The 23,069-nt window shown below is 48.6% G+C and overlaps 1 protein-coding gene across 1 annotated transcript in view; it reads left to right on the top strand.

Annotated features, from left to right (window-relative positions):
- LOC136104383 (hexokinase-1) overlaps window positions 1-23,069 on the top strand; it is a 35,487-nt gene that overhangs the window by 4,186 nt on the left and 8,232 nt on the right. Inside the window, exons 2-14 of the mRNA XM_065843313.2 lie at window positions 2,517-2,679; window positions 7,590-7,738; window positions 11,805-11,924; window positions 14,350-14,445; window positions 15,647-15,746; window positions 15,843-16,026; window positions 16,121-16,276; window positions 17,882-18,115; window positions 19,539-19,843; window positions 20,230-20,378; window positions 20,476-20,595; window positions 21,758-21,853; window positions 22,737-22,836. Of these exons, the coding sequence (XP_065699385.1) occupies window positions 2,517-2,679; window positions 7,590-7,738; window positions 11,805-11,924; window positions 14,350-14,445; window positions 15,647-15,746; window positions 15,843-16,026; window positions 16,121-16,276; window positions 17,882-18,115; window positions 19,539-19,843; window positions 20,230-20,378; window positions 20,476-20,595; window positions 21,758-21,853; window positions 22,737-22,836 (1,972 nt within the window). The remainder of the gene's footprint in view (window positions 1-2,516; window positions 2,680-7,589; window positions 7,739-11,804; window positions 11,925-14,349; window positions 14,446-15,646; window positions 15,747-15,842; window positions 16,027-16,120; window positions 16,277-17,881; window positions 18,116-19,538; window positions 19,844-20,229; window positions 20,379-20,475; window positions 20,596-21,757; window positions 21,854-22,736; window positions 22,837-23,069) is intronic.

Below are 23,069 nucleotides of genomic sequence, written 5' to 3'. Positions count from 1 at the left end.
TTAAAAAGCTGCTTTTTTTTTTAGTTTTGGAAACTTAACACATAGGAGCGATACTGTTTCAAGCCCAGGTTTAGTCCCCGGCTCCCCCACCTCTTGACCCTGTAGGTCTCAGTGGTGAAGGTGGCCTTGATGTGATGCACCGTGATGTGACGATGCACAGATGCACCGCGATGATGTGACGATGCACCGCACGGCGATGGTCCCCGTGCGCGGGAGGGTCCAGCCCCATTATGTAAAGGCGCTGACGGTGCTAGTTGGTTTTTCAGTGGAGGAAAAAGAGCCCTCCCTCCTGTTCTCCCTTGCTCCTGGGGGCAGCACAGGGGCAGGGCTAGGGAGAACAACAGGCTCGTCTGGTCCTGATCGTGCAAGTGGCAAAACCTGCATTTACAGCAGGGCTTTTGATGGGGAAGAAACCTTCAGCCCTGTTTTTGGGAGAAGGATGTGCAGAGGGGTATTTTAATTGCACCGTGAAGTCTGACTCTGTGAATGAGGTGTTAGCGTAGCTTTCGCTGGGAGATTTGGGAAATGGGGCCTCTGAGCGGCAGCGCGGGCTGCTGAGAGTTCAGCCTCAATAAGAGGTTTCCCCCCCCAGCTTTAAAAGGGAACAGCCTCATGCTCTGACATCATGGCCTGACTCTCTGCTAAAAAAAGCCATGGCAGGGCTTACCATGGAGGAGAGACCTTGCTGAGCCTGGGGCCAGCCTCTGCTCCATCCCCACAGCGTGGGGCTGCACAGGGGGCGCATTCTGTGCAGGTTTTGTGTGAAATGACAGCAGCGGCTGGCTGCGGTTGTCACTATGAGGAGGCTGCCAGCCCATGGGAGCAGTGCAGGACACAACTGGGAGGTGGGGATGCTACCCTGGGGTCTTGCGTTTGGCCTCTGTTGCAGAGAACCTGTGCTCAGCTCTTCTACTGTGCTCCTTCACCAGTTCGTGGGGTGAACACGTGGTATCATTTCATTGCATTGTAACGTCCCCTGAGCGTCTGTTTGATGGTTGTTTTGCTCTTGCTCTGTACTGAACACTTTGCAGCTTGTGCAGCCGCTGGCTGTGGCCCTGTGGTTTGAGTGCCTGGCCCCCACCCCAGCCCTGCAGTCAGGATCAGGCCAGGGGGCTGTGCCCAGCAGCTCTGTCCATCTGTCCGTGCCTTCCTCCCACCCTGTGCAAATGCTTGGTCACGGTGGGAGGGCGTCTGGCTCGGGGAGATACACTATCTTTGGTGCAGACCTCGACTGCGTGCGACAGAAGTACTTTCTACAGGGGCAATTAAATTTGCGCTGGTTTTACTGTCAGTTTAGGGTTTAATTACGTTTTGATTGTCTGCATTTCCTTTGCCAACGGCATTATTCATCCCTTCCCGTCTCAAAGTCCTCCGCATACATACTTTTCTCATGGAGTGTTGTAACATTGGTCCTCTTAAGGACATAATGAGTGGCCCTCAAGGCTTCCAGAGAAGGGAAGGAGACACAGATGGCCTTGGCACAGAAATGGCCTGGGGTTTAAAATGAGGCGACTTTTCCAGCATTGCTGAGGACAGAAAACATGGGCAGGGTTTTATTTTCTCGGTCCTGCTAAACTGGAAGTAAAAGTGATCCCGAAGGTGTGGCTTTGGTCTGAGCCGCTTGCAACACCCCATTTCCAAGGCAGATAACGAAACAAGGCAAGAATAGACTGGCAGCAGAGGTGAAAGGGGTGGGACGTGCGCGATTAGCAAGAACCCCCCCAGGGCCAAGTTGTGTTTTCGAGATGTGAAAGTTTCTCTCGCTCTTCCTGATGCTGAAGATGGGTGTAATATTATGGAAAGCAATATTATTGGAGAACCGAAACCACCTCCTTTTTCCAGGGAGGTAAAGGAGGTTCCTGTCTTGGGAAGCCACAAGGGAGAAGTCAACAACTTTTAATTTTATGTTCTGTCTTGAGGAGGAAGGTACTACCTGCCCACAGCCGGGTTCTGCCCCTCCCGACCCTGACTGTGATGGCTTTGGAATGGGATGGGGAGGGTGGTCTCCTATGTAAAAAGGATTTCTCAGCCTGGAACGCAGCCCCAGAACTGCCGTGGCAAATCCTTCTCAATGAAGCGCTTCAAACACAGGGCACCTCTGTGGCCTGCGGTGACACCCACGTCACCCCAGCTGGGACAAGGTGCCAAAAGAAGGATTTTTAGCTTCTGCTGTTGAGCTTGTGGGCAGTCGAGAGAGCAGAGGAGTGGGGTGAGGGCTGGGGGCAAATGGTTTTGTGTGGAAAGAGGCAGCAGAGCGATGTGGGCTGGGTCTTGCCTTGGGAAGGCAGTAGGATGGGGTGGGCTTCAGCTCACGCAGGTCCTAGCGCTTCCATGTTTTCCTTGCTTTTGACTCAAAAACCAGGGCGTGAAGCGTGTGGCTGCGTTGGCAGCTGGGCTGGAGCCCCGTGGCCAGGCTGGGGCTATACGTGATTCTTGCAATTCAAGACAGGTGTAGCCCTCTTGGAGCATCTCAGGACAGTCTTTCACTCCCTGGTGGCGTTTGTCTTTTTCCCCAGATTGACAAATACCTTTACGCCATGCGGCTCTCTGATGAGACATTGATAGACATTATGGCTCGCTTCAGGAGGGAGATGAAGAATGGCCTCTCCCGAGATTTCAACCCAACGGCTACAGTGAAGATGCTCCCTACGTTTGTGAGGTCCATTCCCGACGGTTCAGGTAAGGAGCCGAGTATGTGTTTTCTGTATTAAACATAGCATGCTTTGTGGGAAACCTGTTAGAAATACCCCAAGAACAAGAGCAGTTTGCTTTCTGCAAGTCCGGACAGCATTCTGAGGACAGCGTCCCCCTGCGTGCAGCTCTGTTCCCGCGGGTGCTGGGGGATATTGCGATTCCTGTGGCCAACCGGCTTTGATACGAATGGAAGAGCCAGCCCTTCCTAGCAATGGGTCCACTAAAAGTCAGTACGTTTATGCTGAGGTTTGTCTGCTGACCATCAGTACTTCACACAGGAAGACTTTTGATTGATGCAGTTCACACTCATGTGATTTCGCATCTCAACAAATACGGCGGCTTTTAGTCATTTGCTGTTTGACTCAACATCTCCTCCTTATTTTCCCCCAGTGGAACTATGAACTCTTACATGCTGAATTTGGGATCCTGGCACTCGTTTTGGTTTTCGGAGCCACCTTGCTGGCTGTCTCAGGGCAGACCCACAGAACTCCAGGAGGCTGCGGTTTGTGGACTGAACTTTTCCCACCCGATGGAAGTGTCCGTGCTCACTGTACCTGATAAAGGTGGCACACAGAGCTGTCAGAAACCAAAAAGATGTGTTGGTGTTTGAGACCAAGATCACCCCTGTGACTTGTTTTACTGTTTATTTTAAATATTATATGTAGAGTATATAAATATTTATAAACCATGTGTAATAGTGTTTCTTATTTAGTGGTAACATTGGATTTCCTTCTCATGTAGCACAGCTGGGTAACTCTAGTTTGGTGCCTAGCACAGCTTATGTCCCTTGTGTGCAGAAATGGCACGGTTGTAGGAACTGCATAGCACAGACCTGTTTTGGGGCTTTTTTGAGTTAAAATAAATGATTTATTGGGTGAAAGGGCAGGCAGCCTGGTGCTTTGTATTACTTGGTGCTGTCTGGCAGGTGGAAATATTTGATAGATCTGCTTTGCTGTTGCTTTCTGCCACCTTAAGCTTTTAAAATTGGAACATGATTCTCTGTCCAAAAAGAAGCCAAACCAAAACAAAGAGAGAAGAAACTTGAATCCCATGTGTCCCTTCATTTGGCTCTGCTGGCCGTTACGTTGAAATGCAAAAGCCAGGGGTCAGCCGGGCAGGGGCTGCTCTAAGGGGCCGCAGGTGCGGGGACACGAGGGCTTTGTGTGGGATCCCAGCATTTTTACTGGCTGAGATCCCTGTCTTTCCTCCATGCGTGTTGGAGTTCCCGTGGTGCAGGCCTGTCCCCAGTGCCCTACTCTGCCAGACGCTGCATGGGGGCAAATTGGGACTGCTTGCCGCGAGTCAAACTGTTTTGCAAATTGCTTCGTGGCACGAACCAGGGAGACTTTGAGATGCCGTACGGCACAGGGAGCCAGAGCAATGCTTGGTCCTGGGCAGGCATAAATCTGTATTCAGGCATTCATTTCAGATCATGTATTGCACACCTGCTTATAAAAGCAACCTCGTGTGTTATGTACAGGGTGCTCAGCTCTTGATCCTGAGCCCGTTTGGCTCAGGGTGGACACGGAGTCCCTTCCTCTTCCTCCAGAAGGCCCTGGGCATGTGCCAGTGTTGCTGTGCCCGAAGAGCGGGTTTGGTTCCCATTCCTGCCCTCATCCGTCCCTCCGCAAACGCCAGAGGCTGCAAGCCTGCCCGTTTCTCTGGCCTGTCTCTAATTACTGCCCTGTAAGCTCTTTCCTCTGAGTCTGATTATTATTATGAGAGCTGACTGTTCAGAAAATACCGTTGTTTAGTTGCAGAGCTGTGCTTGTGTACTTTATTAACAAGCTGCTCTCGGGTAATAATTTGGGAGGCTCTGAGACTTTGGTGTTAGCAGCATTTTTGCTTCATTCAGAGTTGCTTAATTTATGAAAGTCAGAAGGTTTTTTGTCCAGAATGCCTGGAATGGTATCTCAAGCTAATTCAAAATGCTTTCAAAGGATCTTCCTCAATTAATTTACAGCAGGTTGGATTGCATCGTGGTGTTACAAAGCACAGTTTAAACGCTGCTACCTGGGTTAATTACTGAAGTACGCAGAAGGAAAACGGCTGCTTCGTGTACAGAAAGATTACATTCTAGCGCAGAGTGCTTTTTTCTTCTTAACCGAAAAGGATAATTTTTAATAACCAATCTAAGCTTGATGGTGCCCAAAATCAAACATGCTATTCTGTTGATTTACTGTCAGGGAAGGTATTTCTGAAGTGCAGCGTTTGTTTGAGGTGTGTACCAAGGTGCAGTTAGGTTTGAAAAAGGGCCATCTGGTCCAGTGTTGATTTTTGTGTTATTTATTGGAGATAATGGCTTGCATGTGACAGATGATACTCATATGATAAAGCTTATGCAGGTATTTGCCTTAATGAGACACTTGTGGTAAATGTTTTGCTTCCAGCCTTGTTGCAGTGACGAGGGTATGAGGTACCAAACTTGTTATGCCGAACCTGATAAAGGGAACTGCCTCTACCATTTGGATATGTGCATGTTTCAAGTGACATTTTGTCAAGAGTTAAGACTGCGGGGTGACAATAAAACCCTGGCAGATGTATTATTAACCTCCTTCTCCCCCCCTTCCCCCTTTTGCCCCTCCCTCTCCCCCCTTCCCACTCAGGACAGGGGATCGGGTGGAAAAGAAGGACAGAGAGAAGAGAGTTGGAAAAAATTAAAGATGTTTTACGAATGCTACTAATAAGAATAGAGAAAATAATACAAAATATACAAAACCAGTCTTGGAAGTCTCAGCAACTGCAGAGCCGGCACCTTAAGTCCCGGATTGGACTCTGCAGCCAACCGGAGCTGGATTCAGTCTCTCACTAGGCCTCAGTTCGCAGGGACGATTTGCAAGGTCCTCTCCTAATGTTGCCCGTAAGCAGAAGGGAAAAGGAACAAGATCCTCGTGATACTTTTAAAGGAAGTATTCACATGAATGGGATGTTATACACAGTTGGTCAGTTTCTTGGTCACTGGTTTCTCGTTGCCCCTCTCATGAGATGTCCATCCATGCTTATCAATAAGTTTGCACTCCATTGCTAAGTCTACCAAAACATGTATCTGGTTCTCCAGGAAGATGCAGCTAATATGAAGGCTTTAGCTGACAGGTAAATTCACTAAAAGAGAAACTTGTTTTTTAACAAAACCAGTACATATGTACATGGGAGCAAAGCGATATTTAAAACCACGCTGTTCAGAAACAGGCGGAGAAATGCTGCAGGATCTGTGTTGTGGCAAACTCTGAGTTTGCCCGTGTCTTTAGCAGCAAGAAGGAAAAGTTACATTGCAATGCAGCAAAATTAGGAGGATTATTAAGAGTTGTGGGCTCCCACTGTTGTTCTGATACGTTTTTCTGTACGGTCCGTATTGTTCTTCGTGTTTTTTTGCATGACAGCGTTTTTGTTTCTGTGTCACACTGCAAGCTTGGACAACTCTAAGGGCCTCTGCAGTGCTTCTGGCTCTCATGGACTGGTCCTGCCCCAGGGCTGCCGTGTCCAGCTCCTCAGCGCTACTGAGCGGGATGGGGATGAGGAGGAGCCGCTCACTAAGCCAGGCTTTAGAAGTTCTGATCTGAGATTGGGCAGGGTGATCTCAGAGGGAGCTCTGGGTCTGGAAATCCTCATGGATATATTGCGTACCCGATACTTTGGTGATGGCGTGGGGTCAGAAGGAAGTTTCTGAGACCCGCGTTGAAGTTTGAGGTGACACATGCTGGTGTCTTCCCGCATTGGATACAGGTAGAAATGGAAAACGATGATGGTGGGAATGAGCTCCCCGAGGTCACAGTTTAAAGTCGCAAGGCAAAATGAAAAGAGGCCGAAGGACGCTGCGAGATGGGCCTGGCAATGCCTGTTGGTGGTGCAGGATGTCGGGGAGGCAGCTTGGGAAGCTTCTGGCACCACAGCAAAGTACAGAGCCCTGAGGAAACCAGGGCGAGAAAGCATCATGTGCCTCCGCTCCACCGCCTTCCCTGCGGCCTCGGCCAGCCCAGGATACCCTGCGTGGACATGAGTGCTTGCAAAGAGCCTCGGTGATTAACCGCAGCCTCAACATGCGTTCCTGTGCGATACCTTGTGCACACCACTTCCCTAAATATTATCTTTTTGCAGGCTTTAACAGTTGCGGTCTTTGTTTACTCCCTCTTTGATAAGGCGAGATAGCATGAGCGGTTCAGTCAGATCTGTTTGCTTTGCTCTCCAGAGGCTGCTGGGAGTGTCATTCATCTGAATGACACCCTGAAGTGGGAAATGGAGGCATCCTAACTCTTTCCTTGGCTCCTGGGGAGTTATTTAGGAGCTCTGTGTGGGGGATTGTGAATTCTGAATAACTCCTGCAGCACTGTAGGGCTACCCCATGGTTTTTCAGGCTGTTGTTTCCCTGACTTGTGTTCTCTGACTGCAGTTTGTAGTGAATCTCGGCTTCCAGGGGTGAGGTGCGTGGCTCCTGCTTTAACTGCATCTGTGCATAATGTGTTGGTTTTAGGGTAGTGCTCAATCCCGCCACCATTCACTGTTATTTGCCAAAATGGCACAGGTTGATTTACAGCACAGGACTGCTCATCGGTGTCTGGCATCCCTTCATTTCACTGTCTCTTTTCAGCATATTTCGGCTTCCTCCTGAGGTCTTTGCCAGCTTCATCACGAAATCTGAATACAGACTATGCCCTGTTAGTCCATTCTTCTTTGATGAACCCTCGTTGCAGTTATCTGTCTGACAATGATGGTGTTGCCATTGTAGCAATTTCATGTGAAACTGCAGGGAATTGGGTCTGTGTTTCACATGGGCGCTTGCAGCTGGAACTCTTGCTGTAGGCACTGGCGTTGCCTATGCGTTATACTTAACAGAGCTCGGGGTTTCCCAGATTTGTGTTGCATAAACGTTTTAATCTCGTGTCTTATTTTCCACATAGAGAAAGGAGATTTCATTGCGCTGGACCTTGGCGGTTCTTATTTCCGAATTCTGCGGGTGAAGGTATCGCATGAGAAAAAGCAGACGGTACAGATGGAAAGCGAAATTTATAATACGCCTGAAGATATCATGCACGGCAGTGGGACACGGGTAAGCACCTCTTCCTTGGGACATCGCTTTAAATATTAGCTACTCTCATGCTGCCATTTTAGAGCATGACCTCAGCACCTCAACAAGTAGCACCCACAGCGTGCACAGACTTGACTGCAACTCTTTGTTGCTACTGAAAATAAATAAGCAGTAGTTAGCGTAGTACAGCACACATGGGTGCTGCAAATCTGTTGTCATTGCATGTGGGACTTTTGGCTGAGTTAGGGAAAAAACGGCCTAGAAATAAAAATTTTGACTTCTATAGTAAAGTTACTTCCTGTAACTGAGAGTGGACAACAGGAAAACAACTCAGTATTTGCAAGCAGCAAACATGACCAACCCTGCAGTCGTAACATTAGAGGAGGGATAGAAACACCCGTGACAGCCACAGATCTGTCCTGGCAGTCTGAGCAGCTCGGTGTTAATGGGACGTACGAGGACTTCAGAAAAATTACAGGAGGCTGATAGAATGTTTTGGCACAACTTCAACTTCATTTTTGATGAATAAATGACAAGGTTTGGTTTTGGTTTTGTTTTTTTCAGTCCCCATGTTCCCAGAGTAGAAGAGATTTGGATCTGTTAACCCAATTTCAAATTGGGCTCTGTGGAAGAATTTATTTTCTTGTTACGATCAGGAGGTGGATTACAATGACTACCTTACTGACAGATTTGTCTCTGTGTCAGTGTATGATAAACTGGTAATTTTCATTGCTGGAAACAGGAAGTTTTTTACACTTTTACTAGGATGAGGTGCTATCCAGGAGGCAGGGCAGGCTGGCTTAAAGAGACTTGGTGCAGACTTGATGAAGGCGGTAAGGAGAGCCAGGAAAGGAGACATCAGCTCTTCATCCTTTCCAGGGCTTTGCCATGTTTGCGTTTTAATTTTCAAATATCTGAAGGCCATTTGGCCATGGGGACCAGCAGCATGGAGATCGGGCTGATGGGTTTTTTCATGGCTCTTAAACTGCGACGGGTGAGCAGGGCTCCCAGTGACCCTGAGGGGACACTTGTTCAGGTGTGTAAGTACCAGGAGAAGGAGAACTGGAAGCATCATCAGAATTGCATCTGGATTCAAAGTTGTCCCCTAACAATACCCAACCATGAGTAACATGTTCACTGTGGGACTTGTCGTGGTGGGTGCCCGGGAGGTGCAAGGGCAGGTTTGATTTGGTGCTTCTGGCTGATGTGTAGGCTTGAGGTTCCCTGGAATCCCTGAGCCAGATTAGTGGAATACTTGAACTGAACTGCCCATGTGGGGTAGGCTACTCATATGTTTTTCAGCAAGCCGTGTCATTAACTTCAGTGAGTAACGCTCCTAAAGCCCAATACATAATCAGCTGATTGAAAGGATTGTGATTTGTGGCCTCACGCCTCACTAGCAAGGTTCATTTTGGTATTTTCTACTCCATTGCTTTCCAACTTCTGTTTTTGCCCATCTGTCAGGCACAGGCTGACAGCTTTGCTGGTAGGAGACAGTTCCTGTCAAAGTCAAGGGCAGAACTCTCATTGACTCCAGCAGTGTAATACCAGGTCTAAAATTTATAAGAAGCCTGTTTTGTGTGTCAACTCATTGAGCGGGAGCGCGCCTGGAGGCTTGATTTTGCTGTCGCTTTCTATGTTGTACCACCACTGGAGGTAGGCTATGGATTTGTGGCTGTTCTCCCAGCCTGAAGCTGTGCTTTCCTTGCTCTTTAAATATTGCCTGTTCAGGGGCTTGAGCCTGAGCTCAGATCTTCAGCCGCCTGCCAAGCTTTGCTGACTGCAGCCAGGTGCATCCTCGTGGAGGCTTCTTGGAGCCCAACCTGAACAGGCAACTTTGTGGCCAGGGAAAATAATGAAGCTTGAGGTCACATTGCTCAGTGCATGGTGGTCGCATTGCTTCAGGTCTATAAATGTGCAGAACCTGGCTGTCTGTTTCCTCCTGGCTGCAGCATTCACTCTGTCCATCTCTGTGACATTGTGTGCGATATTGAGCTCACACTGTTCCCCATCACACACCTGTGGGAGGGCAAAAACTAGAATTTATCTTCAATTCGCCTGCCCTGCTTCAATGAAATCCACAGAAACTTTGTAATGTTGCCTCTGCTGTCCTGTGAAAGTTATTTGGCGTTTGTAAGGTTTGGATGTTAACGGACACGTACAAATGCTTCCTCGAGTCTCCTTAGGAAAAACGTTGTGACTGTCAGCGGCAGCAAAATTAATAAATGCCTCTCTCTTTCTTTTCTCCTTATGAGTATTGCCTTCCCTCTGTGCTTTACTGAGAACAGCAGTGCAGCGGACAGCACGTTACTGACTAGACGCGGTACGCAGGGTCGGGAACACTGCTCGCTGTTAACCGCGTCTCCCCGCGCAGGCTGCGGCCCAGGCTGCGCTCGTCTGTGCCGCTGCTGGCCCAGAGCCCCGGTGTCCGGGGGCATCGTTGTGGCAATGGTGTGCTCACTCGCAGAGATGAGCTCCAGCACGGCGTGAGGGGACCGCACCGGCTTTTCGGGGTGCCCTGGGAATGCCAAGGGCTCCTTCGCAGTCAGACACAGAGCAGGTCGTGATTTGGTGCGTTTGAGGGATTTTTGTGTAGCAACATCCACGGCCAGTTATTCTGCTTCCCGCTCTATGAACTCCTGAGGGATTTGTGTTTGGCCCCTGCTTATTGCCTGTAATCCTGGGAGCAGCTAAGTGTTTAGTGGGGTTGAGTATTTAGCAAGATACTTTCAGATGGAAAGCATAATAAAAACATCCTCTGCTGTTTTCGCCTTCCTCCTGGAGCAGTACTGACGTTTTATTACCCAACTCTAGTTCTCCTTTTTGTAACTCCTTTCCTGAAACCAGTCCCGCAGAGGCGCGGCAGTGGCGTGCTCCCCTGTGCCATCCCTACCGCTCCCGTCTCCGCGCTCGGTGAAGCGCCCTTGATTGGCCTGGGACAATGAATGGCAACGTTTTCCCTGGGAAACTGCTGAACTTCTGCTTAATCAAATCTGGCCTCATTTTAGGAATGTGGTTAGGGTGCCCTTTTAAATTGTAACACCACACACACACACACCACTTCTTGACCTGCCTCCGATGACAAAGTATTTCTCTTTGGTTTTAGTAACTGCTGTAGCCTGTCTGTAGTGCTTTCCTGTCTGCCCAAGACTCTGTAAATTGTTCTTAGTAAAGCTGCCCAGGCTAATTGCAGCCAACAGATACCTTGTTGTGCTCCCTCCCACCTGTCCCCAATCTTCTGGGCAGTTTTCCTGGCTTTTGTCCCACCGATGTTGCAGTTTTTTTTCCAGACAGTTATGTTAAAATGCGAAGCCCAGTTATCTGCTGGAGCAGGTGGGGACTTGTTAATGAGTTTGACATCCATGTGTGGTGCGGGTCAGTTCAAAGCATGTCTCGTGTTTCGGTACTGGTAGATACCAATGGATATTTTTGTTGCTGGTGCAGGCTGCCTGCGTAGTTCAGCATTAAAAAATGCAGAAAATGTTCACATTTCGAGTTCTTTCTCAAAGCACGTAAAATATTTAGGCAAATCCCCCAAGTCTCATTTTTTGTGTATTTGTTATGTGCTTTAGGACTAGATTTGAGATGACGTCCTTTTGGGGGGCTCCTGCAGACCCCTCGCTCCCTGGTCTCAGCAGCACTCGAGTGGAGCAGGTGTTGGTGATCTCTGCGTAGCCATGGAAGTGCTCAGCCTCTCGCAGGACTGCATCCCAAATGCTCCGTCCTGTTATTGGGAGGTTAAAAAGAACGTTTTTGTTCCCATCAGATGCTGAGCAGAAGGGTTATGTCAGGCTCCACAGCCAGAGGTGGCTTGTTTTAGGAAAAGCATGTATCTATGGGTGTAAAAGATGCCATGCACAATTAGGTGTGCAGAAGGACAATGTATTTAATAATTTATTAATATTTCAGGTGCTAATATACACTGCCTGAGAGTATTTTCACAACTGTGTTATTTATACATCTTTAAAAGTTTGGAGCAGATACGTTCCCTTTCCCCTCACCCAGCACAGTTTTCCTATGCCATTTGAAATGTTTTCTCCCTGAGACTCTACCTCCGATTGTGATGGATTTACACTTTTTCTTACAGCTTTTTGATCACGTTGCTGAATGCTTGGGAGACTTTATGGAGAAACAGCAAATCAAAGACAAGAAATTACCAGTGGGGTTTACGTTTTCTTTCCCTTGTCGACAATCCAAGCTGGATGAGGTAAGATTTCACAATTTCTTAATATGCGAAGAGCTATCGCATTATTCAAACGCTGCTGTGAAAGCAGTGTCCCAGACAGGTCTTGTTTTCAGGATGTATGAGTGTTACATTTCACTGTCAGGCCTCACGTTTGTGTTTATGTTTGTGTCTGACCAAGCCGGTAGCAGATGATGGAGGCGCACCTGGTGTTTTGTGCTGAGCTCCTTGCTGTTCTGGTTTACCCTGTGAACACAGCAGTGGTTTTCCCTGCCTCTCCTCTCTGGCAGTTTGGCTGGGGGGAGGCCCAACCCAGCAGCATTTGCTCAGGTTTTGCAGAACTCCACAAGTGCACAACACGGGTCTGGACCAGGACCGCTCCTGAGCAGCGGTGCTGAGCCATGGTGCTCAGCGCTGGGGGGTTCTGGCCAGGCAGCTGGCAGCAACACACTTTAGGAAGGGATGGAAATAGCCAGCGTTGTGTGAAGTGCCTGATGTGCTTCCCATGACAAGGATGCTACGATATTTTCCTTCTTGTGCTTGTTATATCACCAATGACTCAGCAGCCTCCTGGTACAGCGTTGCTATGGCAACAGCATAGCAAAGTAACAGAGGGAATTTAAACCATTGCTTTTCATACTTGTTGAGCGACGCTGAGACCTGAAACCAGGGGCGTTTAGTAACTCAGAGTCTGAATGTAGCTAAGAACAGAGCGCTGCCCTTTCCTGCATCATCCGAGAAGGTGATGTTGGTGCAGCCCTGTGACCTGGCCATGGAGTGCGGTGAGGCTCAGACTGCTGACTGCAGCAGACTCGTTCTGAGGATGAAGTGTGAGTTTTAGTTGCCCTTGTGAAACCTTGTTATGCTGCATGAAAGGCACTGGTGTGCTCAAGCGAGCAGGATGAAGTCCTGGTTGTGTGGGGCAGGGGCAGGCAGGGAGCACAGGGGATGAGCTGGGGACACCTGTAAGAGATGCTCTGGAGATGAGCAGCCATGGACTCTCTTTATGACAGGTTTTGTGATATTTTGGGCAATTGAAAAATCTGTTTTTCTGGATTCCGTGGGCCAGATTTGATCCTGGATTTCTGCTTCCGCGAGGCTGTGCTTGCCCAGGTGCTGGTTTCTTGCGCTTGGTGAGCAGGAGGAGGAAGAGTGGTCACTGATTTCTCCAGGAGTGACAAGGTGGCACTGCGTGGCTGGGTCCTGCTCAACCTGGCTGCGCCCCAAGGACGCCTCCTGCCACTGGGATCTTGCTGGTGAGGCGAGAAACCCTTCCAGCGAGGTGGCTGCTGACACGAAGAAGAGCTGCTCTTTGCCAGCGTCGTTTGACCAGTTTCCTGAATGCTAAAAGTTACATGCACCAAGGAACCTTTTTGACCATTAAAGCTATGCCTGCAGAGTGGGCTTTGCCCATGGTTTTCCTGTGCAGCAGCACAGGGCTTTGCTGGGTTTTTAAATGACACTAATGAGGCAAAATGTAGGCAAACGGAGTTTGTGGTTTAGTGGTAGGAATACCTCCTGGTCTGGAAAGAGCTGCCTGGATCCCTCCATGTCCCGAAGCTTTGGGGTTGAATGCTGTCCCAGCTGGGAGGGTGAATAGGCACAAGACGCGGTTGATTTTTAAGCTGAGATATGGGCAAACATATATTATACCTGGGCAATGGCTACTTGTGCCTATAGGCTTCAGCTTTTCTGTTTTTTAGCTTCTTGGGCTCCTGTTTGAATAGATGTGAATATTTTAATGGGTGTGAAAAGCTGAGCTGATTTGAGTTGTCTTTCCTACTGACTACTGTCGATGCTCTTCTCTTTCTTTTCTTATTACTTATTCACTGAATGCTCTGATCAGCGAGGCATTCTCTAACCAGAAAAAATCAGATATGGTCATTAAATTGAGGAATTTGCAGGCTCTTTATGGCAGTTTGCAGACAAGGAATTCAATAGCAGATTTTACTTTTGATCCAGGCCGTGAGTCAGGGACATCCATCGCTGCATTTCCAGTATTTCTGTTTACTCAATCCACAAACATGGTCTCACGGGGACAGCAGCCGCCTGACCCCGCTGCAGCCGGGGCTGGGCGCACAGACACCTCTGTACTCAGCCCTGCGCTGTCAGCTTTTTGTGAAAGCAGCCCATTTCCGTGGCCCAAAGAGGATTAAATGGTTTTCCAAGAAAAACTGTCGAGGAGTAACAGGGAGAAGAGCGGACTGGAAATACAAACTGCAGACAAACTGTTTTCTAGCAAGGAAGGGGACAACAATTTCCCACCTTTCAGCTTACTGTGGTGAGAATCAAAGACCACCAGTTTCTCAGGTTGAGCTCTTAGGTCGTATAAGAAAACTGACCTGAAGATGCATTTGAAGTTACAAAATCTTGTTTTTAAGAGAAAACAAAAAATCAAATTGTGTGTTATGGTGTCGTCCTGTTGAATATTGCTGTCTTGTTTCATCAGGGTATTCTAATAACCTGGACGAAACGCTTCAAAGCAAGTGGAGTGGAGGGAGCAGATGTTGTGAGGCTGCTGAACAAGGCCATCAAGAAACGTGGGGTAAATTGCATTTAATTCTTTTTTTAACTCTGCACCACAGCAAACTGGTGTTTCTTGGTCAGGAACCACCCTTCACATCTCTGTGATCTGAGTGAACGGTGCAGCTCCGCTTTCTTGCTGTTTGCTGGGAAAACGGAGCAACGTCGGAGTTGCTGCATGGAAGCTGTGATTTTCCTCGTAGCACAAAACCCCGTTACCATGTTGTGGTTTGCTGCTGACAAACCTGCAGCAGTTTTATCGCCCTCCAAAGCTGAGAGAGTACAGTGTGTGCGGGCCGCAGCCGTTCGGTGATACTGGCACGTCTCGCTCCTGAGAAGCCGCTTGGTCTGCGTTCGGCCGAGTGGCGCGGCTGCCTTGGCTGGGAGCGAGGAGCAGAGCAGAGGAGAAGGGCATTTCAGGCTCCGTGAGCTGTGCTGCACCCTGCAGCTGCTCACTGCTGATTTTAGAGAGGGGGAAGGTAACCAGCTGGCTGATTTAGACAAATAAAAAGGCCCTGACCGTGAGATGGAATGAATTTGGGTTTGCATGATGCTCGCGGGCAGCTGGTACGGCATCTAAATTCGTTGGAAACTGGGCAGTATTTGCTCAAATTGGCTCGTTGTGGACTCTTAAGAAAACTTGAATTTTACTGTTACTGAACAACATTACTATGGTCAGTTACCATCATCAGACTTGGTATCAGGTAGAATAACACACTGAAGAAGCTAGAAAGAAATGAATGCATGTCATTTAGATAGCTTTTAAAATTGCGCTATTTGCATATATTATATTAAAATCTTCACTTGAAGTAAGACTCCTAGATGTTTTGGCTCAGTTCTGTGAGAAATACGTAATCTGAGAATATTTTCTAGATTGACTCCTCAAGCAATGGCATCAAATTACTCCATGACATTTAACTGCAGGGTCCCTCATGCACAACCCTTTTCTTCCCTGCCCGACGGTGCTCATGTGAGAGCAGGTCTTGCTCTCTAGAGTTACAGATGTTTTATTGTTTGCCTGATGTGTTAGTCTGCTCTCATGGTCGTCTTGGGTACGCGGGATAGGGAACTGGCAGACAGAGCACGTGATATTTAAAAAGGTGAGCTGTGGTATTCAGACAGATTATTTGGCTGCTGTTCCTTGTGCAATTAGTTGATATAAGCAAACTGGTGACAAACACAGGAAGCCGCATGGTCCAAGTAACATTTTGTTCCCCCATCAGGACTACGATGCAGATATCATGGCTGTTGTGAATGACACCGTCGGGACTATGATGACCTGTGGCTTTGATGACCAGCGTTGTGAAGTTGGCTTGATTATTGGTAACGCACAGTGCTACTGCGACATGCTCGTGGCTTTTCTCCCTTTGCCTGGCCCGTTTGGTTAACACCTCATGTTTATATATTTTTTCTCTAAAGGCACTGGCACCAACGCCTGTTACATGGAGGAGATGCGGCACATCGACCTGGTGGAAGGGGACGAGGGCAGGATGTGCATTAACACGGAGTGGGGAGCCTTTGGAGATGATGGCTCCCTAGAAGACATCAGGACTGAATTTGATCGAGAGATTGACCGTGGATCCCTTAATCCCGGGAAGCAACTGTAAGTGAGGCAGTTATTTGTGAGCTCTGCTTCGTTTGTTTTCCGCTCTGCCGCCCGTGGACTGGGGGGTGACTGCTGCTGTCCCCTTCTGCAGGTTTGAGAAGATGGTCAGTGGGATGTACATGGGGGAGCTGGTGAGGCTCATCCTGGTGAAGATGGCCAAGGAGGGGCTGCTTTTTGAGGGGAGGATCACCCCTGAGCTTCTCACCAAAGGGAAGTTTGAAACGAAGCATGTTTCCGCCATAGAGAAGTGAGTACCTCTCCTGTGCCACCCCCTGAGCTTCACAGTGACGCTGAACGTTAATTTCCTGCATCTCTTTTCACTTTGTGGGAGGTGTTCTGCCGTGGGGCACCCTACAGCGCAGGTGCAGAGCCAGCATGTCGGGATCCCCAGCAGACAGCCTGTGCCGTCCTCCCTGGGATTCCTTCCTTTTTCTCTCTTGGGAGGGCCTGTAAAAGCTGACCAGCCTGTCCAACTGCAGACTCTGAACGGTGCTGCCTCTCCCCTGCTGTGCTGCAGCAAAACACGGCGGCGAATTGGCTTAGTGCCTCCTAGCAAATACTTGGGTTGCTCCTCGCCGTATCCCCAGGGTCGCTGGGCAGGAGGAAAACAAGCGTGACAAGGCAGAGCATTCGGTCTCGTAGGCAGCGCCGGGCGCCGCGTGGTGACCTCTGAGCTATGTGCCAGCTGGTGTCTTCTGGTGTCATCACCCCTTTGGTCCGTACTGACTGGTTCTCCCCCTGCGTTTTTAAATCTTCGTCACCGGGATAGTTTATACCATGGTCGCTGGGCTGGCTTTTCTTCTCAAAGTGCTGCTGATTTTGGTGCACGTCTGTAGATGTACTGATGATTCTGAGTTCAACACCAAGGGAACAGCTATGCTCCCTGTTTTACTCCTGGCCCTGCAGACCATCTAATATGAACGGTTTTCCGTTAAATGTGTATATTCATCTTAACCACAGAGGTCCATGTGATGCAGCAGTCTAATGTTGAACAACAATGAGAAAAATGCAGTTATTAAGAGCAGAATTTGCCCTGAAATCCCACCCCACTCCCTGAAGAGCACTTTGGTTATAAGTAGAGGGCACAGCTTCAGGTTTCTAGCTGGCACCAGCAAGATGCAAGAGTCCTTAGGAAGATGTATGGGGTGCAGTTAATAATGACAAGATATACTCCTTGCGTTTTTGTCTGGGAAGTGAGCTCTGACGTGGATAAGCTTTGCCAGAAACTTTGCTGTCAGGCAGGGTGTTAATTTGGAAAATGCAGGGCTAGAGGCAGAAATTCAGTGAGGCTGGAAAAGTCTGAAAAGAGACCCTTTAGGATGAAATCACTTAGGCAACCTTCACTCGGGGTTTTGTTTTTTGGTTAATTTATTGAGACATATGAGGAAGCAAGTGTGGGCTGCGTTGTATGCTCAAGCCTGAATTGTGGGGTAGGTGTTTCCTGTTCCAGAGAGGAGAAGCTGTTTGCAGTCTAAAGCATCTGTGATGAAAAAGCATTTAGATCCTCCAGCTCTGTAAAAGCACTTGGAAGTTGTGAACTTTCTTGGGGATGCACAGGAGGAGCTGTTGTGGGGTGTTTGCTCTGCTCCGGGTCCACTGCTGTTGGACCTGGAAGTACATGGTTTGTAGGAAGGATGTTTGCACCAAGCTTTAATGGAAAGTTGTTTTCTATCTGTGAATGAATGCATATTTAGAGCATTTTATTTCAAGCATTGTGGAGCTTCCCAGTCCAGATTCCGTGAGAAACATTCTTTCTAACCCCTTAAACTCCAGGCAGGGGCTGGATGTGACTCAGTCCTGCGTTTCATAGCTCCCCCACTAAGAAGCACCCGTTACTCCTCTCTCTTTGTAGGAGCAAAGAAGGTTTGAACAAAGCCAAAGAAATCCTGACGCGCCTGGGCGTGGAGCCGTCCCACGAGGACTGCATCGCCGTCCAGCACGTCTGCACCATCGTGTCCTTCCGCTCGGCCAACCTGGTGGCCTCCACGCTGGGCGCCATCCTCAACCAGCTGCGCGATAACAAAGGGGTCGGCCGCCTCCGCACCACCGTGGGCGTCGATGGTTCCCTCTACAAGATGCACCCGCAGTGAGTCCCTCTGCTGCCGTTATCGCTCTTCACCTGCCTGGCCTCTGCTCTGCAAAGGGCTGAGCTTGGAGCCCCAAGATGTCACCCCGGCAGTGCTCTGGGTGTGAGATGAGGCACCCGCAACATGGCCGTAGGGGTTTGGTCTCGGATATGGGGAGCTCAGTGGAAAGGAGAGGTGTCTTTAACTGAAGAACTAGGGTGAGATTTGAAAAAACAACCAGCCAACCAAAAAAATGCAACAAAACAGCAAAGAAAAGAACCCAAAAGCTGAGTAACTGGATACCGCAATATCATTGAAAACTGGTGGTTTGAGTACCTACCTTAAGGGGTCTCCATAGACCTCTTGAAAGGAGAATTCTTACTACAAAATATCATTTTGTGTCTGTGGATGGGTTTTGAGGAGACCTGCAGCAATGCGCCTCAATCTCCATTTTCCGCTTAAACTTAGTTGTTTGCAAAATTACTGTGCCCAGCCCTATTTCTTTCAGTCTTTTCTGAAGAAATACTTGGAAACCAGGGGAAAAAAAATGGTGCTTATATTTCCCTGGCCTTTTAAAAACTGTCTTTGTCTTCTTTTTCCACATATTGAAAGTTCTATTTTAAATCAATCAGCTGTTCAGATTTATGTAGAAATCAGCAAAGCCGAGCTCCTCTGTTGCGGATTTGGCACCTGCGAAAGGGTTTCCAAGTTCTGAATAAAGAAATGGAGGAAATGTGCGGTGTGCAGGTGTGGTTTCTGCACACACCGTAAAATGCTTTTATTTAGTAAATAATACCTGGTGATAACACGTCAGGTTCCAGCCTGGGCTGTAGGACTTAGCTGTGGGTGCCAAGGGGAGCAGAAACACAGCGTGCGGGATATATTATGACACCTTGGCACTGGAGCTGGCTGGGACGGCAGGGTCTTGTGTATGAGGAGACTTTTGAAAAAAGAAACACATTTAACATTTCGCTTTCAGTTTCTCATTATTCTGTTAAAAAAAAAAAAAAAGATACCCTTAATTAAAGAAAACCACAAAATTTTGGCAAACAGATTTCCAAGAGTGATATTTCAACCAGGTTCTCCAGGGTGTGTTAGGATAACATACACGGGTGATTTCTGTTTCTGAACTGTTTTGTTTCCTCAGACTATCTAAACTGGTGAGTTCAGGGAGGGGACTGGGGCAGCTTTGGAGCCTGGAGGTCTCTCCCATGCAGCACTGGGGTCAGGGGACGACACTCTGACGCTGCACCTCGCTTTTTGCTGGCTTTTTGGGGGAGTTTGGGAGAAAAGAGGCTGTAGGGCAGTACTATGTTTTCCCCTGGCAGTGGGGCTGTAGCTCGCTTGGTGATGGTGAGAGTCCTTGGTCCCCTCATCGTCATTCTGTTCCGGGGGGCCGTGAGGAAGGTGATGCAGACAGCTTGCAGCCTCCCCTCCCCGCAGGTACGCCCGGCGCTTGCACAAAACCACCCGGCGCCTGGTGCCCGATTCGGAGGTTCGGTTCCTGCTGTCGGAGAGCGGCAGCGGGAAGGGAGCGGCCATGGTGACGGCGGTGGCGTACCGGCTGGCGGAGCAGCACCGGCTCATCGACGAGACGCTGGCCGAGTTCAAGCTCACCCACGAGCAGCTGCTGCAGGTGAAGAAGAGGATGAGGGCGGAGATGGAAGCGGGGCTGAAGAAGAAGACTCACGAGACGGCCAAAGTGAAGATGCTGCCCACGTTCGTCCGCAGCACGCCGGACGGGACAGGTACAGCGTGCCCGGGCTGGAGCGAGGGCGCGGGCACAGCGGCGGGGCGCTCCAAACGCGCTCTGGTGGTGGGGTTTGGGCTCGTAACCCAAACCTTGTCTGTGCAGCCCGGGGAGTTTTTGCATTTCAAGGTGGCTGGCCAAATTTCTGCTTTTCCTCAGGGAACAGTCGTGTGGGTCCTCTTTGGTTTTTAAACAAAACCAAACCCAAAACCACAAAAAAAAAATGGCCAGAATAGTCAGAGCAGATTCTAAAATCCTCCTTTGGTGAAGATCTTCCCAACCGAGAGTTTCTAGGAGATTTTATGTCAAAGTGCTTTCTGGGGAAAAGCACTTCTAAAGATTTTGATTGCGGTTCTTTAAATACACACAGATATTCTTTTACAGAGAATGGAGACTTCCTGGCACTTGACCTTGGAGGGACAAACTTCAGAGTTTTGCTGGTGAAAATCCGCAGCGGTAAGAGGAGAACGGTTGAGATGCACAACAAGATCTATGCCATCCCCATAGAGGTGATGCAGGGAACGGGAGAAGAGGTATTTGTGTTTCTCTTTTGCAGCACTGCTACTTTTTAAATACCTTCTTAAGAGCACACGACATGCGTGACTTCAAATGCGTGACTTTTCTTTTAAGCTCTTTGATCACATCGTTACCTGCATTTCTGACTTCCTGGATTACATGGGCATAAAAGGCGCACGTCTTCCTCTCGGCTTCACGTTTTCCTTCCCTTGCAAGCAGACCAGTCTGGATGCCGTAAGTTCCTCAGTACCTTTTGAATCTGCTTTTGTGCTTATGCTAGGCCTGATTTCTTTATCATCAACGCGACACTTACAGGGAGGTTGTACAAGGGGAGGATTTGTGCTCTGATCCTGACCAGCTGCTCCTATAAATAGTTCCTTTAAAGGTAGTGATGCAGATGCTGCTCAGCCCATGGCTGTGACAGATAGGAGCAGTTACATTTTCCATGGTGGCAATATCCCTTTTTTAAGGCATCGTGGTGTTTTCCAGTCATGTAAGTCTGCTGGACTGTGATACCTCCCGGGTTTTGCAAGCAGTTGATCTGCTCTTCTTGATGGGCCAGGGGCTGCTGGGCTTTGTCGCCCTACAGGTGACAGTGTGACCTGCAGTGTCCCTGTTCTTCTATTTGCTTTCACATTTAACTCCTTCTCTGCCGCATACGTCCACCAGCTCCATCTGTGCAGCTGTTGGCAGTTTCCTGTCTACTTAGCGCTGTTTTTGAAGAAAGACACATGTTCTGTCACCCTTTTCTGAGTTTGTTGTTTCTGTCACGCTTTGATTGTTGTTGCATTGCTCTGGAATTTGGAGACCAAGTCTGATTTAGTAGTTTTAGAAGCAACTTCCACATATACAAAGAGATACTCACTTTCATAGAGCCTCTCCTGTTCAACTTCACACTAAAGCATTTGAAATGTCAGGTGTAGAGAATAACCTTTGAGTCTTAGTGAAAATAAGATGAATATTCCTATATAAGGAAGGAGGAAATAGGTGGTGATGTTAGGAGCAGCATTCAAATGCTGTCATCTTCCTGGTGATAGGAGGCTGGGTCAAGCCAAGGAGACTTTGGGGTGTGACAGAGAGAAGACAGGTTGTTCAGCAGAACGTAGCGCTCGTGGTGGTGAATATGGGAGAATCTTCTCCTTCTAGGAGTCTGTGTGCTGACTGGCCATGAATATTCACAGCCGTTTGCTGGGACCGTGGGGTCAGAGCTGCGGTGTGCGATAGATAACCCGTGGTCACTTGTGTGAAGTGCTGTGATTTTCTGCTTCTATGGGCTGGGAGGTGAGCAAATGCAGGAGGTTATCAGATGGAAACGCTCAGCGAACATCCCTTAGGGGACTGCAGGATTTTGGGGCAACCTGTAGGAAACTTGATAACCTATTTTCTTGCTTTTTAGGGTATCCTTCTCAATTGGACAAAAGGCTTCAAAGCTACAGACTGCGAGGGAGAAGACGTGGTGTATTTACTTAGAGAAGGAATTAAAAGAAGAGAGGTGATTTTTTTTCTCTCTTGGTTTTGTTTTCTTTCTCTCCTCCTCCTTCTCCCTCCTCCCCTGGCCTGGCTGAGCGCCTGGGTCAGGCTGGGTCCCTCTCGCTGGGTTTGGGTGCCTTGAGGAAACGGGCAGGTGCACATACAGCCCCAACACTGGCGTGTAGCCTCACTGCACGCAGCATGGTCCACAGGGTGTGCAGGGGAAACGGGAGAGTTCAGCCACTCAAAATGAGCCACACCGGGGATTTTGTTTCATCGCATTTTGTTTTGTGTTTTCCCCAGAGATGCCTAACTCGCTAAATTTAGCAGAACTTTCAAGGCTTCTTCCAAACCCTGTGGCAATTTCACTGCATCAGAGCATGGAGAAGGCAGGGGCTGTCAACAGAGCGACTGGGGGAACCCACCTCAGTGCACCCCAGATGACAGTTTCCCCCCTCCCAGCGCTTGTTCTTGAAAAGGCCTCAAGCAGCTTAGCTGAGTCTTTCTAGGAAGGGAAGAACAACAGCCTGAGGGGAGCGTTAGTTTTAGCAGAGTTTTATCAGCAAGTGAAGAAAGGATCTTAAATACTCTTGCTACTGGATTTGTTACCACGCTGCTGTAATATAGAATGGCAATATCTCTCTGCCGTGTGGCTAGATACAAGATCTGTACTAAAAAATACCTAAACCAAAGAGAAAAGCCAGGAATACACTTTCTTCTGAAGACAGTCAATTGTATGTAGAGCCTGTGAGGAGCCTCCTGGTAGTTCCTGTTTCTGTGTGTGTAAAATCAGGCTGGTACTTCCAGTTGTTTGTTTTCCAGTGTGTGGTCCTTTAGTGTCCCCTTTGGTGCGAGGGCTTTCCCCGGACACAGAGTTCTCACTGGGTTATTTCTCTCTTCCAAAGGAGTTTGACTTGGATGTGGTGGCCGTGGTGAATGATACGGTGGGCACAATGATGACTTGTGCTTATGAAGACTCGAACTGTGAAATCGGACTCATTGTGGGTACGTGTCAGAGCTGCTTTTTATTTGGCACTTTTGTATTAAACAGCACATTGGACACATGTGTCTGCATTCTCATGGAGAGATCCCTGTGGCTAACTGAAGATATAGGTGGGGTGTCCCAGAGTGAAAGATTTTGAGGTCAAAAAGCTGTCCCTTCAGAAACAAGCTGCCTGAAGGAATTAAGAGCAAAATTCAACAGCCAGCTTAGTTCTGTGCGTGATCAGTTGAGATAA

The sequence above is a fragment of the Patagioenas fasciata genome, chromosome 8 (assembly GCF_037038585.1).
Source record: "Patagioenas fasciata isolate bPatFas1 chromosome 8, bPatFas1.hap1, whole genome shotgun sequence".
Lineage (NCBI taxonomy): Eukaryota > Metazoa > Chordata > Aves > Columbiformes > Columbidae > Patagioenas > Patagioenas fasciata.
The sequence above is the reverse complement of the archived record's forward strand: the minus strand, read 5'-3'. Positions and strand labels throughout refer to the sequence as shown.